At 50.2% G+C, this 17,578-nt stretch overlaps 1 protein-coding gene across 1 annotated transcript in view; it reads right to left on the bottom strand.

Annotated features, from left to right (window-relative positions):
• Positions 1–3,864: 3,864 nt before the first annotated feature.
• eif3f (eukaryotic translation initiation factor 3, subunit F) overlaps positions 3,865–17,578 on the bottom strand; it is a 33,850-nt gene continuing 20,136 nt past the window's right edge. The window contains exons 4-10 of the mRNA XM_038801078.1: positions 17,075–17,145; positions 16,786–16,865; positions 12,503–12,640; positions 12,285–12,376; positions 10,150–10,286; positions 6,041–6,154; positions 3,865–4,099 (exon numbers count right to left, since the gene is read on the bottom strand). Of these exons, the coding sequence (XP_038657006.1) occupies positions 4,022–4,099; positions 6,041–6,154; positions 10,150–10,286; positions 12,285–12,376; positions 12,503–12,640; positions 16,786–16,865; positions 17,075–17,145 (710 nt within the window). The 3' untranslated portion in view covers positions 3,865–4,021. The remainder of the gene's footprint in view (positions 4,100–6,040; positions 6,155–10,149; positions 10,287–12,284; positions 12,377–12,502; positions 12,641–16,785; positions 16,866–17,074; positions 17,146–17,578) is intronic.

Genomic DNA, 17,578 nt, shown 5'->3' with positions numbered 1-17,578 from the left:
CAATCCTGGCCCGGGTCACTGTCTGTGAGGAGTTTGCACAGTCTCCCTTGTCTGTGTGGTGTAGCCACCGAAGTTGGCCACTTCCCGACATAAAATGGACCATTGTGTTGCATGCAGGGAAAATTGGACAATGACAGAGAGGCAAGCAGGTTGCAGAACCTCTCTGTGGATTCTGTCTGTGAAGAAACCAGACAGCATAGAAACTAACAAGCTGCGCATATTAATTGAGCGATTCCCGGTGATTCCCAGGCACAATGGACACAACAATTAGAAGAGATTGAAACATTCTATAGCAGGTCAGACATCCCGGCGCCAGTGGAGTCTGAAACAAAAGGACACAAACAAGGGACAGGAGGTGTGCAGGAGGGTTTCCTGACACAATATGTTGACAGGCCAACAAGAGGCGAGGCCACATTGGATTTGGTTTTGGGTAATGAACCAGGCCAGGTGTTAGATCTGGAGGTAGGTGAACACTTTTTGGAAACAGTGACCACAATTCGGTGACCTTTACGTTAGTGATGGAAAGGGATAAGTATACCCCGCAGGGCAAGAGTTATAGCTGGGGGAAGGGCAATTACGATGCCATTAGACATGACTTAGGATGTGTAGGTTGGAGAAGTAGGCTGCAAGGGTTGGGCACACTGGATATGTGGAGCTTGTTCAAGGAACAGCTATTGCATGTTCTTGATAAGTACGTACCAGTCAGGCAGGGAGGAAGGGGTCGAGCGAGGGAACCGTGGTTTACCAAAGAAGTGGAATCTCTTGTTAAGAGGAAGAAGGAGGCCTATGTGAAGATGAGGCGTGAAGTTTCAGTTGGGGCGCTTGATAGTTACAAGGAAGCGAGGAAGGATCTAAAGAGAGAGCTAAGACGAGCAAGGAGGGGACATGAGAAGTCTTTGGCAGGTAGGATCAAGGAAAACCCAAAAGCTTTCTATAGGTATGTCAGGAATAAAAGAATGACTAGGGTAAGAGTAGGGCCAGTCAAGGACAGTGGTGGGAAGTTGTGTGTGGAGGCTGAGGAGATAAGCGAGATACTAAATGAATACTTTTCGTCAGTATTCACTCAGGAAAAAGATAATATTGTGGAGGAGAATGCTGAGACCCAGGCTATTAGAATAGGTGGCATTGAGGTGCGTAGGGAAGAAGTGTTGGCAATTCTGGACAAGGTGAAAATAGATAAGTCCCCGGGGCCTGATGGGATTTATCCTAGGATTCTCTGGGAAGCCAGGGAAGAGATTGCTGAGCCTTTGGCTTTGATTTGTAGGTCATCATTGGCTACAGGAATAGTGCCAGAGGACTGGAGGATAGCAAATGTGGTCCCTTTGTTCAAGAAGGGGAGTAGAGATAACCCCGGTAACTATAGGCCGGTGAGCCTAACGTCTGTGGTGGGTAAAGTCTTGGAGAGGATTATAAAAGATACAATTTATAATCATCTAGATAGGAATAATATGATTAGGGATAGTCAGCATAGTTTTGTGAAGGGTAGGTCATGCCTCACAAACCTTATCGAGTTCTTTGAGAAGGTGACTGAACAGGTAGACGAGGGTAGAGCAGTTGATGTGGTGTATATGGATTTCAGTAAAGCGTTTGATAAGGTTCCCCACGGTCGGCTATTGCAGAAAATACGGAGGCTGGGGATTGAGGGTGATTTAGAGATGTGGATCAGAAATTGGCTCGTTGAAAGAAGACAGAGTGGTAGTTGATGGGAAATGTTCAGAATGGAGTTCAGTTACGAGTGGCGTACCACAAGGATCTGTTCTGGGGCCGTTGCTGTTTGTCATTTTTAAAAATGACCTAGAGGAGGGCGCAGAAGGATGGGTGAGTAAATTTGCAGACAACACTAAAGTCGGTGGAGTTGTAGACAGTGCGGAAGGATGTTGCAGGTTACAGAGGGACATAGATATGCTGCAGAGCTGGGCTGAGAGGTGGCAAATGGAGTTTAATGTGGAGAAGTGTGAGGTGATTCACTTTGGAAAGAATAACAGGAATGCGGAATATTTGGCTAATGGTAAAATTCTTGGTAGTATGGATGAGCAGAGGGATCTCGGTGTCCATGTACATAGATCCCTGAAAGTTGCCACCCAGGTTGATAGGGTTGTGAAGAAGGCCTATGGTGTGTTGGCCTTTATTGGTAGAGAGATTGAGTTCCAGAGCCATGAGGTCATGTTGCAGTTGTACAAAACTCTAGTACGGCCGCATTTGGAGTATTGTGTACAGTTCTGGTCGCCTCATTATAGGAAGGACGTGGAAGCTTTGGAACAGGTGCAGAGGAGATTTACCAGGATGTTGCCTGGTATGGAGGGAAAATCTTATGAGGAAAGGCTGATGGACTTGAGGTTGTTTTCGTTAGAGAGAAGGTTAAGAGGTGACTTAATAGAGGCATACAAAATGATCAGAGGGTTAGATAGGGTGGACATCGAGAGCCTTCTCCCGCGGATGGAGGTGGCTAGCACGAGGGGACATAGCCTTAAATTGAGGGGTAATAGATATAGGACAGAGGTGGGTTTTTTACGCAGAGTGGTGAGGCCGTGGAATGCCCTACCTGCAACAGTAGTGAACTCGCCAACATTGAGGGCATTTAAAAGTTTATTGGATAAGCATATGGATGATAAGGGCATAGTGTAGGTTAGATGGCCTTTAGTTTTTTTCCATGTCGGTGCAACATCGAGGGCCGAAGGGCCTGTACTGCACTGTATCGTTCTATGTAAGGTAGAAAGAACCGCCCAGTGTGATCGAGGAACAGCCCCGTTATTGGGGAAATTCAAATCAATCGATTGGGAAGAGACCCAATCGATTGCAAGTTTATAGAGGGTCCGCCCAGATGGGAGCGAAACCCAAAACAGTACAAGACAGAGACCCCGACCCCAGCTCTCTCTCGTAGCCGGCCCTCAAAGCAGAACACCTTTGCAGCAGCGCTCCAGGAACTTGGACGTGAGGAGAGGCCTGGCCAATTGCTACACCGACAAGTGTCATACAACGCACGCTACGAGAATAGACACTCCTGACCCCTGTAGTCCTACCAACTGGAAGCCTGCGGATCCAGGACAAAGCAAGAGGCCATTGTTCCCTGATCCGGCAGTTCCCTTATTTCAGATACGTATTGGCCTAGTAGTGGTAGGAACAGTTTAGTCTTAGTTTTATATGCATGAGTCGCAAATAACTGTGTAATAATAAACATGTCTTGTTTGAACTTACTAACTGGTGTATTGAGTCATTGATCTGAACTTGAACCTCGTGGCGGTATCATAAGGATACCTGGCGACTCTAGAGCTTAGGAATAAAACAGAGCCAATTGAGTGTAAAGCACACTCACCCAGAACAAGCAACAGTGGGTCTCGCCCTGACAACCCAAAGGATGTGCACGGTAGGTAAATTGGCCATGCTAAAGTGCCCCTTAATTGGAAAAAATAATGAATTGGGTACTCTGAATTCTAAAAAATCCCAGAAATAAAACAGTGCAGGAGGCCATCAGGTTTGTACTGAACCTCTGAAAGGACACCTTCCCTCAGCCCACTCACCCGACCGATCTCCTAACCTTTTTGGACACCAAGGGCAAATTGATCATCACCAATCCATCCGACCTGCACATCTTCGGACTGTGGGAGGAAACTGGAGCACCCGGAGGAAACCCACGGGGGAACAGTGAAAACGTGTAGACTCCGCACAGGTGGTCAAGGCATGAATTGAACCTGGGTCTCTGGCACTGAGGCAGCAGTGCTAACCGGGTCACCGATAGGGAGGGTCGTAGGGTCTCAATTAGGTTACAGGGATAGTGATGCTTGCAGGGGCTGGAGAAGGTTTTTGAAAAGAAGGGACAGATAGAGAGCACACCTTGAAAGTGAATGAGTAACAGGGCGAACAATGTCATTCAGCATGAATTCGAACAGCGAAACTTTATTTTTTGGGAATTATTAAACACACCAATGCTTTATTTTCACAACAGAAAAGATTAGCCAAGCTAGAATTGCTCATTCCTTCCAGTGCATCCCCCTCAACTGGAGGCTCTCACACTCCAAGACACCTATAAAGCCACCAGCTTCTCGTTCAAGGCAATCTGAGCCTGGGTGAGATTCGAGAGGTACGTCACCATCAGCAAGTCCTGCTCAGGGGAGAGAAAGAGAACATTAAACAAACCTGGAATGTTACTGCATGGTGAAGAATAAATCCTCCCCAAACCCCTCGATTAGATTCCAGTCTGTAACTCAATCCCGGGTAGCTGTTATTCTATATATAAACCACCCCGAACCCCTCGATTAGATTCCAGTCTGTAACTCACTCCCGGGTATCTGTTATTCTGTATATAAACCACCCTGAACCCCTCGATTAGATTCCAGTCTGTAACTCACTCCCGGGTATCTGTTATCCTATATATAAACCACCCCGAACCCCTCGATTAGATTCCAGTCTGTAACTCACTCCCGGATATCTGTTATTCTATAATATAAACCACCCCGAACCCCTCGATTAGATTCCAGTCTGTAACTCACTCCCGGGTATCTGTTATTCTATATATAAACCATCCCGAACCCCTCGATTAGATTCCAGTCTGTAACTCACTCCCGGGTATCTGTTATTCTATATATAAACCACCCCGAACCCCTCGATTAGATTCCAGTCTGCAACTCACTCCCGGGTGAATGAATGAAATGAAATGAGAATCACTTATTGTCACAAGTAGGCTTCAAATGAAGTTACTGTGAAAAGCCCCTAGTCGCCACATTCCGGCGCCTGTTCGGGGAGGCTGGTACGGGAATTGAACCGTGCTGCTGGCCTGCCTTGGTCTGCTTTAGAACATAGAACAGTACAGCACAGAACAGGCCCTTCGGCCCTCAATGTTGTGCCGAGCCATGATCACCCTACTCAAACCCACGTATCCCCCCTATACCCGTAACCCAACAACCCCCCCTCAACCTTACTTTTATTAGGACACTACGGGCAATTTAGCCTGGCCAATCCACCTAACCCGCACATCTTTGGACTGTGGGAGGAAACCGGAGCACCCGGAGGAAACCCACGCACACAGGGGGAGGACGTGCAGACTCCACACAGACAGTGACCCAGCCGGGAATCGAACCTGGGACCCTGGAGCTGTGAAGCATTTATGCTAACCACCATGCTACCCTGCTAGCGATAGCCCAGTGAGCTAAACCAGCCCAGGCTAATCTGTTATCCTATATATAACCACCGACTTTAGATTCCATCTGTAACTCACTCCGGGTATCTGTTATTCTATATATAAACCAACCGAACCCCTCGATTAGATTCCAGTCTGTAACTCAGCTCCCAGGTATCTGTTATCTATATTGCAAACCACCCTGAACCCCTCGATTAGATTCCAGTCTGTAACTCACTCCCGGTATCTGTTATTCTATATATAAACCATCCTGAACCCCTCGATTAGATTCCAGTCTGTAACTCACCCCCGGGTATCCGTTATCCTATATATAAACCACCCTGAACCCCTCGATTAGATTCCAGTCTGTAACTCACCCCCGGGTATCCGTTATCCTATATATAAACCACCCCGAAACCCCTCGATTAGATTCCAGTCTGTAATTCACTCCCGGAAATCTGTTATCCTATATATAAACCACCCCGAACCCCTCGATTAGATTCCAGTCTGTAACTCACTCCCGGATATCTGTTATTCTATATGTAAACCCCTCGATTAGACTCCAGTCTGTAACTCACTCCCGGGTATCCGTTATCCTATATATAAACCACCCCGAACCCCTCGATTAGATTCCAGTCTGTAACTCACCCCCGGGTATCCGTTATCCTATATATAAACCACGCCGAACCCCTCGATTAGATTCCAGTCTGTAACTCACCCCGGGTATCTGTTATTCCTATATATAAACCACCCCGAACCCCTCGATTAGATTCCAGTCTGTAACTCACGCCCGGGTATCTGTTATTCCTATATATAAACCACCCTGAACCCCTCGATTAGATTCCAGTCTGTAACTCACTCCCGGGTATCTGTTATCCTATATATAAACCAACCCGTACATGTTGATTATAGATTTTGGGGACTCACATTGATGTTGCTATTCAGCATAGCTTCGAAATCTGGGGCTGAAATCTTTGGGACCTTGTTAACCAAATCGATGAGAAATCTGCCGACCGTGTTGTCCGCTGTGACTTTGCCTGACTGGAGAGGGATGGAATGGAATGAATTAATTGTGTACCGGCTGGCCTCATGGCTGGGTTTTTACATTATTGACAGCCTCTTCTTGTATCTGGCAAAGTCAGCAATTTATTCCCCATCCCTAATTGCCCTTCAGAAGGTGATGGTGAGCTGTCTTCTTGAACCTCTGCAGTCCCTGTGGTGTAGGTACACCCGCTATGCTGTTAGGGAGGGAGTTCCAGGATTTTGCCCCAGTGACAGTGAAGGAACGGTGATATATTTCCATGTCGGGGTGGTGAGAGACTTGGAGGGGACCCTCCAGGTGGTGGGGTTCCCAGGTATCTGCTGCTCTTGTCCTTCTAGATGGTAGAGGTTGTGGGTTTGGAAGGAGTTGTCGAAGGAGTTCCTATATCTTGAAGATGGTACACAAGGCTGCCACTGTGCATCGGTGGTGGAGGGAGTACCATCAAGGGGGAGAGTTACTTAAAGGGGTGACAGTGGATAGACAATGGCAAACATTCAAGGAACGCATGGAGGAACTACAGCAACTGTCAGTTAAAGACCGACACTAAGAGTTTCTACAGATATGTGAAGAAAAAGAGATTGGTAAAAAGAAATGTAGGCCTCCTACAGACAGAAACAGAGGAATGCATAATAAGGGACAAAGAAATGGCTGAGCAATTGAATACACACTTTAGTTCTGTCTTCACAAATGAGGACACAAATCAGATCCCAGAAATGTTGGAGAATGAAAGGCTTAGTGAGAGGGAAGAATTGAGGGAGATCAGCATTAGTAGAGAAATGGTGCTGGGAAAACTGATGGGATTGAAGGCGGATAAATCCCCAGGGCCTGAGAATCTGCATTCCAGAGTACTTAAGGAGGTGGCTCTGGAAATAGTGGATGCATTGGTGGTCATCTTCCAGGATTCTATAGACTCTGGAACTGTCCCTGCAGATTGGAGGGTGGCTCACGTCACTCCGATATTCAAAAAGGGAGGTAGAGGGAAAGCAGGGAATTATAGACCAGTAAAACTAACATCGGTAGTGGGGAAAATGCTTGAATCCTTTATCAAGGACTTTATAGTGGAACATTTACAAAGCAGTGGCAGGATCAGTCAGAGTCAGCATGGATTTATGAAGGGAAAATCATGCTTGACAAATCTGTTGGAATTCTTTGATGAGGTAACCGGTACAGTCGACAAGGGGGAGCCAGTCGATGTGGTAGATTTGGACTTTCAGAAAGCGTTTGACAAAGTCCCGCATTAGAGATTATTGTGCAAAATTAAAGCACATGGGATTGGGGGAAATGTATTGAGGTGGATAGAAAACTGGTTGGCAGAGAGGAAACAAAGAGTAGGGATTAATGGGTCCTTTTCAAATTGGCAGGCAGTAACTAGTGGGGTACTACAGGGATCGGTGCTGGGACCCCAGCTATTCACAATATATATTAATGATTCGGATGAGGGAACAAAATATAACATCTCAAAGTTTGCAGATGATACCAAATTAGGTGAATTGTGACGAGGATGCAGGGATCCTACAGCAAGATCTGGACAGGTTGGGCGAGTGGGCAAACCAATGGCAGATGCAGTATAATTTGGATAAGTGTGAGGTTATTCACTTTGGAAGCATAAACAGGCAGGCAGATTACTACCTGAATGGTTGTAAATTGGGAGAGGGGAGTGTGCAGTGGGACCTGGGTGTCCTTGTGCACCAGTAGCTGAAGGTAAGCATGCAGGTGCAGCAGGCGGTAAAGAAGGCTAATGGTATGTTGGCCTTCATTGCGAGAGGTTTCGAGTATAGAAGCAGGGATGTGTTGCTGCAATTGTACAGGGCCTTAGTGAGGCCACATCTGGAGTATTGTGTGCAGTTTTGGTCTCCTTCTCTGAGGAAGGATGTTCTTGCTCTCGAGGGAGTGCAGCGAAGGTTTACCAGACTGATTCCAGGGATAGCGGGACTGTCATATGAGGAGAGATTGACTCGGTTGGGATGGTTCTCCCTGGAGTTCAGAAGAATGAGGGGGAATCTCCTAGAGACGTATAAAATTCTAACAGGACTAGACAGAGTAGATGCAGGGCAGATGTTACCAATGATGGGTGTGTCCAGAACCAGGGGTCACAGTCTGAGGATTCAGGATAAACCATTTCGGACAGAGATAAGGAGACATTTCTTCACACAGACTGGTGAGCCTGTGGAATTCATTACCACAGGAAGTAGTTGATGCTAAAACTTTGAATATATTCAAGAGGCGGCTGGATATAGCACTTGGAGAGAATGGGATCAGAGGCTATGGGGAGACAGCAGGATTAGGCTATTGAGTTGGATGATCAGCCATGATCGTGATGAATGGTGGAGCAGGCTCGAAGGGCCAAAAGGCCTCCTCCTGCTCCTATCTTCAATGTATATTAGACTATTCTATCTATTTAAGGGGCCGCTGTAAGGCACAAGTCAGGAGTGTGATGAAATACTCTCCACTTGCCTGGATGAGTGCAGCTCCAACAACACTCAAGAAACACCATACAGGACAAAGCAGCCCTGCTTGATTGCTCCTCCTTCCACAAACTTTCAAACCATCTACCACCGACACACACTTTTACTTAGCAAAAGGGATTCTATTGGCGAGAGGGGGTCCCAGAGATAGGGAGGGTTGTAGGGGCTGGAGGAGGTTCCAGAGATAGAGAGGGTTGTAGGGGCTGGAGGAGGTTACAGAGATAGGGAGGGTTGTAGGGGCTGGAGGAGGTTACAGAGATAGGGAGGGTTGTAGGGATTGGAGGTTACAGAGATAGGGAGCGATGTAGGGATTGGAGGTTACAGAGATAGGGAGGGACGGAGGGGTTGGAGGAGGTTACAGAGATAGGGAGGGTTGTAGGGGCTGGAGGAGGTTACAGAGATAGGGAGGGTTGTAGGGGTTGGAGGAGGTTACAGAGATAGGGAGGATTGTAGGGGCTGGAGGAGGTTACAGAGATAGGGAGCGTTGTAGGGGTTGGAGGAGGTTACAGAGATAGGGAGGATTGTAGGGGCTGGAGGAGGCTACAGAGATAGGGAGGGTTGTAGGGGCTGGAGGAGGTTACAGAGATAGGGAGGGTTGTAGGGGCTGGAGGAGGCTACAGAGATAGGGAGGGTTGTCGGGGCTGGAGGAGGTTACAGAGATAGGGAGGGTTGTAGGGGCTGGAGGAGGCTACAGAGATAGGGAGGGTTGTAGGGGCTGGAGGAGGTTACAGAGATAGCGAGGGTTGTAGGGGCTGGAGGAGGCTACAAAGATAGCGAGGGTTGTAGGGGTTGGAGGAGGCTACAGAGATAGGGAGGGTTGTAGGGGCTGGAGGAGGTTACAGAGATAGCGAGGGTTGTAGGGGTTGGAGGAGGCTACAGAGATAGGGAGGGTTGTAGGGGCTGGAGGAGGCTACAGAGATAGGGAGGATTGTAGGGGCTGGAGGAGGTTACAGAGATAGGAAGGGTTGTAGGGACTGAGAGGTGACAGAGATGGGGAGGGTTGCAGAGGCTGGAGGGGGTTACAGAGATAGGGAGGGTTGTAGGGGCTGGAGGAGGTTACAGAGATAGGGAGCGTTGTAGGGGCTGGAGGAGGTTACAGAGATAGGGAGGGTTGTAGGGGCTGGAGGAGGCTACAGAGATAGGGAGGGATTGTAGGGGCTGGAGAAGGTTGCAGAGATAGAGAGGGTTGTAGGGACTGGAGGGTGTAATAGAGATAGGGAGGGTTGTACGGGCTGGAGGAGGTTACAGAGATAGAGAGGATTGTCGGGGCTGGAGGAGGTTACAGAGATAGGGAGGGAATTGATGTGGAATTTGAATCAAAGGGCAAGGATTTTGAATTGAGGCTTTGCTGGGCAGGGAAGTAATGTTGGTCAGCTCGCACAGAGGTGGGGTTGATGAATCACTACGATTTGCTGAGGATTCGGCACGGGGAATTTCCTACCCGTACATGGTGAGTGAGGTGGAATGTGTGGCTGGACAATAGAGGACGACAGAAACTCGCCGCCGCCGCATCCCGCCCCCGGACTCACCAGAACCTCCTCTGCGTACTGGAGGACGGTGCTCAGCATGTCCTGGATGTGGGCGGCTGAAGTGCCCACTTGCTGCAGATCACTGGACAAGGTGATGGTCCGATTGGGGCTGGTCCTTGTCCTCTGGATCACGTCCACTGAGGCAGGGTGGGGGAAAGAGGGGCAAGGGCACAAAGAGCAATTAGAACCAGACCCAAGGAATTCAACCACAAGAGGCCATTCAGCCCATTTAAACCTCAGCCAAGAGGCGAATCACCTCAACGTGCCATTTCCCCCACCCAGCTCTTTACTCGAAAGCCTCGACTGAAGCTGCCTCCACCACGCGCTCGTACAGTGAGTTCCCCAGACCCAAACCGCTCGATGGGTGAAACGTTTTCTTCTCATGACTCCGTCGCTGCTTTCAACAGTCACAATCTGCCTCTCGCATACTCGGCACTTCCACCAAAAGGAATGTTTTCTCCGCCTCCATGATGCTGAACATCTTTATCAAATGTCCTCTGGGTTTTCTAACCAAGGGCAACAGTTCCAACTTCTCCATCCTGGGAACCATTGAGAGACGTTTACAGCTCAGGAGGCCATTCGGCCCATCCTGTCCAAGCCGCTCGAAGATCTGACAACACCAATCCCATTTTCCAGCGCTTGGCCCACAGCCCTTCGAGGTTATGGCAGTGCAAGTGGATATCGGAATACTTCTTGAATGTTCCGAGAGTTTCTCACTCCCTTTCAGGCAGTGAATTCCAGACTCCCACCACCCTCTGGGTGAAAATGATTCTCCTCAACTTCCCGCTGAGCCTTCTACCTTCAATCCATGGCCCTGGTTATTGACACCTCGGCTAATGGAAAAAATGCCTTCTTTCCTGTCCAGCCTATCTCGAACCCCTCATAATCTTATAAACCTGTGTCAGGTTCCCACTCAACCTTCGCTGCTCCCAAGGAAAACAGCTCCAGTCTCTCCAATCTTTCCTCGTCGCTCAGACCCCAGGTAGCTTCCTGGTAAACATCCTCTGCACTCTCCAGGGCAATCAAATCCTTCTTGTAATAGATTTAGATTTGTCGAGGTGTACTGAGGTACACTGAAAAGTATTGTTCAGCGTACAATCCAGGCACATCAGCCTCCGAGCTCTATCTGCTCCCCCCCCCCCCTCCCCCTCCCCCGCTTGTATGCCTCGCCATGTTCTATCTATCCCTATCAAAAGAAGTCACTTCACAATTTTCATCTGGCACAAATCCACCAGCCGATGTTCACTTGAAATTCTATCTTCAGCATTTCCTTGTGTAACCGGCTAAGGTTTCCCCAGTACATGTTCGCAGCCCGTCTCTCTCTCCGATGGACAGTCTGGGGACAGGAGCCTCTCGGTCCCGTCTCCCACCGAGGGGAGAGTCTGGGGACAGGAGCCTCTCCGTCCCGTCTCCCACCGAGGGGAGAGTCTGGGGACAGGAGCCTCTCCGTCCCGTCTCCCACCGAGGGGAGAGTCTGGGGACAGGAGCCTCTCCGTCCCCTCTCCCACCGAGGGGAGAGTCTGGGGACAGGAGCCTCTCCATCCCGTCTCCCACCGAGGGGAGAGTCTGGGGACAGGAGCCTCTCCGTCCCGTCTCCCACCGAGGGGAGAGTCTGGGGACAGGAGCCTCTCCGTCCCGTCTCCCACCGAGGGGAGAGTCTGGGGACCGGAGCCTCTCCGTCCCGTCTCCCACCGAGGGGAGAGTCTGGGGACAGGAGTCTCTCCGTCCCGTCTCCCACCGAGGGGAGAGTCTGGGGACAGGAGCCTCTCCGTCCCGTCTCCCACCGAGGGGAGAGTCTGGGGACAGGAGCCTCTCCCACCGAGGGGAGAGTCTGGGGACAGGAGCCTCTCCGTCCCGTCTCCCACCGAGGGGAGAGTCTGGGGACAGGAGCCTCTCCCACCGAGGGGAGAGTCTGGGGACAGGAGCCTCTCCCACCGAGGGGAGAGTCTGGGGACAGGAGCCTCTCGGTCCCGTCTCCCACCGAGGGGAGAGTCTGGGGACAGGAGCCTCTCCCACCGAGGGGAGAGTCTGGGGACAGGAGCCTCTCCCACCGAGGGGAGAGTCTGGGGACAGGAGCCTCTCGGTCCCGTCTCCCACCGAGCGAGGGTAGGGCCCTGAGCTGGGAAATCACTTACCTCCGATTCGTTCAGTGTCGTAATACACATACTTCACAGTCAGGGGTGTGAACATTACTCCCATCGTCTTCCCAGGAACTCCAAGAGGCGTGCTGAAAGAGAAAAGAGAGAGATGTCGCAAAAATATTCACCATACATTTCCAATCGTAAACACATTGAAATAAGGCACCACATTGTGGCACTGGCTCTGAAGTCCAGCCTGGGCATCTCGTGCTTACCTGACATAAGCCTTAATGGTCATTCGGCCATCTTGTAACATCGTATCCACGGTGATGTGGACAGGATTCTGGGCTTCCCGACTGTAATATTCGTGAATGAGCACCGAGTGCTCCGTGATATCATGGCCAGTAGCAAACCTGGAATTCAAAAACATTTCAAAGTTGCTAATTCCAGCTCACTTCCCCAAGGAGATATCTGTACACTGACTGGTGTCTCAGTCGCTCTCTCTCAGGGGGATATCTGTACACTGACTGGTGTCTCTCAGTCGCTCTCTCTCAGGGAGATATCTGTACACTGACTGGTGTCTCTCAGTCCTTCTCTCTCAGGGAGATATCTGTACACTGACTGGTGTCTCTCAGTCTCTCTCTTTCAGGGAGATATCTGTACACTGACTGGTGTCTCTCAGTCGCTCTCTCTCAGGGAGATATCTGTACACTGACTGGTGTCTCTCAGTCCTTCTCTCTCAGGGAGATATCTGTACACTGACTGGTGTCTCTCAGTCTCTCTCTCTCAGGGAGATATCTGTACACTGACTGGTGTCTCTCAGTCCCTCTCTCTGGGAGATATCTGTACACTGACTGGTGTCTCTCAGTCCCTCTCTCTCAGGGGGATATCTGTACACTGACTGGTGTCTCTCAGTCCGCCTCCCTCAGGGAGAAATCTGTACACTGACTGGTGTCTCTCAGTCCCTCTCTCGCTGGGAGATATCTGTCCATGACTGGTGTCTCTCAGTCCCTCTCTCTCAGGGAGATATCTGTCCACTGACTGGTGTCTCCCAGTCCCTTTCTCTCAGGGAGATATCTGTACACTGACTGGTGTCTCTCAGTCCCTCTCTCCCATGGAGATATCTGCACACTGACTGGTGTCTCTCAGTCCCTCTCTCTCAGGGAGATATCTGCACACTGACTGGTGTCTGAGTCCCTCTCTCTCAGGGAGATATCTGCACACTGACTGGTGTCTCTCAGTCCCTCTCTCTCAGGGAGATATCTGAACACTGACTGGTGTCTCTCAGTCCCTCTCTCTCAGGGAGATATCTGCACAGTGACTGGTGTCTGAGTCCCTCTCTCTCAGGGAGATATCTGTACACTGACTGGTGTCTCTCAGCCCCTCTCTCACTGGGAGATATCTGTACACTGACTGGTGTCTCTCAGTCCCTCTCTCCCATGGAGATATCTGTACACTGACTGGTGTCTCTCAGTCCCTCTCTCAGGGAGATATCTGTACACTGACTGGTGTCTCTCAGTCCCTCTCTCAGGGAGATATATGTACACTGATTGGTGTCTCAGTCTTTCTCTCAGGGAGATATCTGTACACTGACTGGTGTGTCTCAGTCTCTCTCTCAGGGAGATATCTGACCATTGACTGGTGTCTCTCAGTCCCTCTCTCTCAGGGAGATATCTGTACATTGACTGGTGTCTCTCAGTCCCTCTCTCTCAGGGAGATATCTGTACACTGACTGGTGTCTCTCAGTCCCTCTCTCAGGGAGATATCTGTACACTGACTGGTGTCTCTCAGTCCCTCTCTCTCAGGGAGATATCTGAACACTGACTGGTGTCTCTCAGTCCCTCTCTCTCAGGGAGATATCTGTACACTGACTGGTGTCTCTCAGTCCCTCTCTCCCATGGAGATATCTGTACACTGACTGGTGTCTCTCAGTACCTCTCTCAGGGAGATATCTGTACACTGACTGGTGTCTCTCAGTCCCTCTCTCAGGGAGATATCTGTACACTGACTGGTGTCTCTCAGTCCCTCTCTCAGGGAGATATCTGTACACTGACTGGTGTCTCTCAGTCCCTCTCTCAGGGAGATATCTGTACACTGACTGGTGTCTCTCAGTCTCTCTCAGGGAGATATATGTACACTGATTGGTGTCTCAGTCTTTCTCTCAGGGAGATATCTGTACACTGACTGGTGTGTCTCAGTCTCTCTCTCAGGGAGATATCTGTACATTGACTGGTGTCTCTCAGTCCCTCTCTCTCAGGGAGATATCTGTACATTGACTGGTGTCTCTCAGTCCCTCTCTCTCAGGGAGATATCTGTACACTGACTGGTGTCTCTCAGTCCCTCTCTCAGGGAGATATCTGTACACTGACTGGTGTCTCTCAGTCTCTCTCTTTCAGGGAGATATCTGTACACTGACTGGTGTCTCTCAGTCGCTCTCTCTCAGGGAGATATCTGTACACTGACTGGTGTCTCTCAGTCCTTCTCTCTCAGGGAGATATCTGTACACTGACTGGTGTCTCTCAGTCTCTCTCTCTCAGGGAGATATCTGTACACTGACTGGTGTCTCTCAGTCCCTCTCTCTGGGAGATATCTGTACACTGACTGGTGTCTCTCAGTCCCTCTCTCTCAGGGGGATATCTGTACACTGACTGGTGTCTCTCAGTCCCCCTCTCTCAGGGAGATATCTGTACACTGACTGGTGTCTCTCAGTCCCTCTCTCTCTGGGAGATATCTGTACACTGACTGGTGTCTCTCAGTCCCTCTCTCTGAGTGAGATATCTGTACACTGACTGGTGTCTCTCCGTACCTTTCTCTCAGGGAGATATCTGAACACTGACTGGTGTCTCTCAGTCCCTCTCTCCCATGGAGATATCTGCACACCGTCTGGTGTCCCTCAGTCCCTCTCTCTCAGGGAGATATCTGTACACTGACTGGTGTCTGAGTCCCTCTCTCTCAGGGAGATATCTGCACACTGACTGGTGTCTCTCAGTCCCTCTCTCTCAGGGAGATATCTGAACACTGACTGGTGTCTCTCAGTCCCTCTCTCTCAGGGAGATATCTGCACAGTGACTGGTGTCTGAGTCCCTCTCTCTCAGGGAGATATCTGTACACTGACTGGTGTCTCTCAGTCCCTCTCTCACTGGGAGATATCTGTACACTGACTGGTGTCTCTCAGTCCCTCTCTCCCATGGAGATATCTGTACACTGACTGGTGTCTCTCAGTCCCTCTCTCAGGGAGATATCTGTACACTGACTGGTGTCTCTCAGTCCCTCTCTCAGGGAGATATATGTACACTGATTGGTGTCTCAGTCCATCTCTCAGGGAGATATCTGTACACTGACTGGTGTCTCTCAGTCTCTCTCTCAGGGAGATATCTGACCATTGACTGGTGTCTCTCAGTCCCTCTCTCTCAGGGAGATATCTGTACATTGACTGGTGTCTCTCAGTCCCTCTCTCTCAGGGAGATATCTGTACACTGACTGGTGTCTCTCAGTCCCTCTCTCAGGGAGATATCTCTACACTGACTGGTGTCTCTCAGTCCCTCTCTCTCAGGGAGATATCTGAACACTGACTGGTGTCTCTCAGTCCCTCTCTCTCAGGGAGATATCTGCACACTGACTGGTGTCTCTCAGTCCCTCTCTCCCATGGAGATATCTGTACACTGACTGGTGTCTCTCAGTACCTCTCTCAGGGAGATATCTGTACACTGACTGGTGTCTCTCAGTCCCTCTCTCAGGGAGATATCTGTACACTGACTGGTGTCTCTCAGTCCCTCTCTCAGGGAGATATCTGTACACTGACTGGTGTCTCTCAGTCCCTCTCTCAGGGAGATATCTGTACACTGACTGGTGTCTCTCAGTCTCTCTCAGGGAGATATATGTACACTGATTGGTGTCTCAGTCTTTCTCTCAGGGAGATATCTGTACACTGACTGGTGTGTCTCAGTCTCTCTCTCAGGGAGATATCTGTACATTGACTGGTGTCTCTCAGTCCCTCTCTCTCAGGGAGATATCTGTACATTGACTGGTGTCTCTCAGTCCCTCTCTCTCAGGGAGATATCTGTACACTGACTGGTGTCTCTCAGTCCCTCTCTCAGGGAGATATCTCTACACTGACTGGTGTCTCTCAGTCCCTCTCTCTCAGGGAGATATCTGCACACTGACTGGTGTCTCTCAGTCCCTCTCTCCCATGGAGATATCTGCACACTGACTGATGTCTCTCAGTCCCTCTCTCTCAGGGAGATATCTGTACACTGACTGATGTCTCTCAGTCCCTCTCTCTCAGGGAGATATCTGTACACTGACTGGTGTCTCAGTCCCTCTCTCTCAGGGAGATATCTGTACACTGACTGGTGTCTCTCAGGGAGATATCTGTACACTGACTGATGTCTCTCAGTCCCTCTCTCTCAGGGAGATATCTGTCCACTGACTGGTGTCTCTCAGTCCCTCTCTCTCAGGGAGATATCTGTACACTGACTGATGTCTCTGTCTCTCTCAGGGAGATATCAGGACACGGACTGGTGTTGCTCTCTCCATCTCCCATGCTTGCTGTACTTACCAGCCCACTATCACCTCATTGGGTGCCACTTTCTTATGCAACTCGTACATGTTCTTGGCGAACTCCATGTCAACAGCCACCTGCGGATTGTATGAAAATGAAAGTGCAAGGTCACATTTGGGGGCTGCAGGGGAGAGAAGGTCAACGCAGACCACAAAACATAACTTTTATCCTAATTAAACAAGAAAGAATGTGCATTTCAATGCAGCAGTGCACAACTGAAACACAATTGGCACGTCTCTCAATTCAACCACAATCATTGCCCCACTCCAGCCCCAGGTTACCGTACCTCATCCTCTGACTCGTTGTGTGGAACAGAGAAACAATTTGTGATCTCTACAGTATGTTTATCCACGGTCCCTGAGAAAGAGAAATCATGGAATGAATAACCCGACAAAGGTATGCAATCGGCAGAGATGAATGAGTCACTGCCATCTGGAGGGGGGGTTGGCAAGGCAAGACAAGCAGTCAGAGGAGTTGGGGAGAGACAGGCAGACGGGGGGGGGGGGGAGGGGGACAGGCAGACGGGGGGGGGGGGGGGGGGGGACAGGCAGACGGGGGGGGGGGGGGGAGACAGGCAGGGGGGGGGGGGGAGACAGGCAGGGGGGGGGGGGGAGACAGGCAGGGGGGGGGGGAGAGACAGGCAGGGGGGGTGGGGAGACAGGCAGGGGGGGTGGGGAGACAGGCAGGGGGGGTGGGGAGACAGGCAGGGGGGTGGGGAGACAGGCAGGGGGGGGTGGGGAGACAGGCAGGGGGGGTGGGGAGACAGGCAGGGGGGGGTGGGGAGACAGGC

Source organism: Scyliorhinus canicula, chromosome 6 (assembly GCF_902713615.1).
Source record: "Scyliorhinus canicula chromosome 6, sScyCan1.1, whole genome shotgun sequence".
In the NCBI taxonomy this organism is placed as follows: Eukaryota; Metazoa; Chordata; class Chondrichthyes; order Carcharhiniformes; family Scyliorhinidae; genus Scyliorhinus; species Scyliorhinus canicula.
Note: the sequence above shows the minus strand (reverse complement) of the source record. Positions and strands in the feature narration are given on the sequence as shown.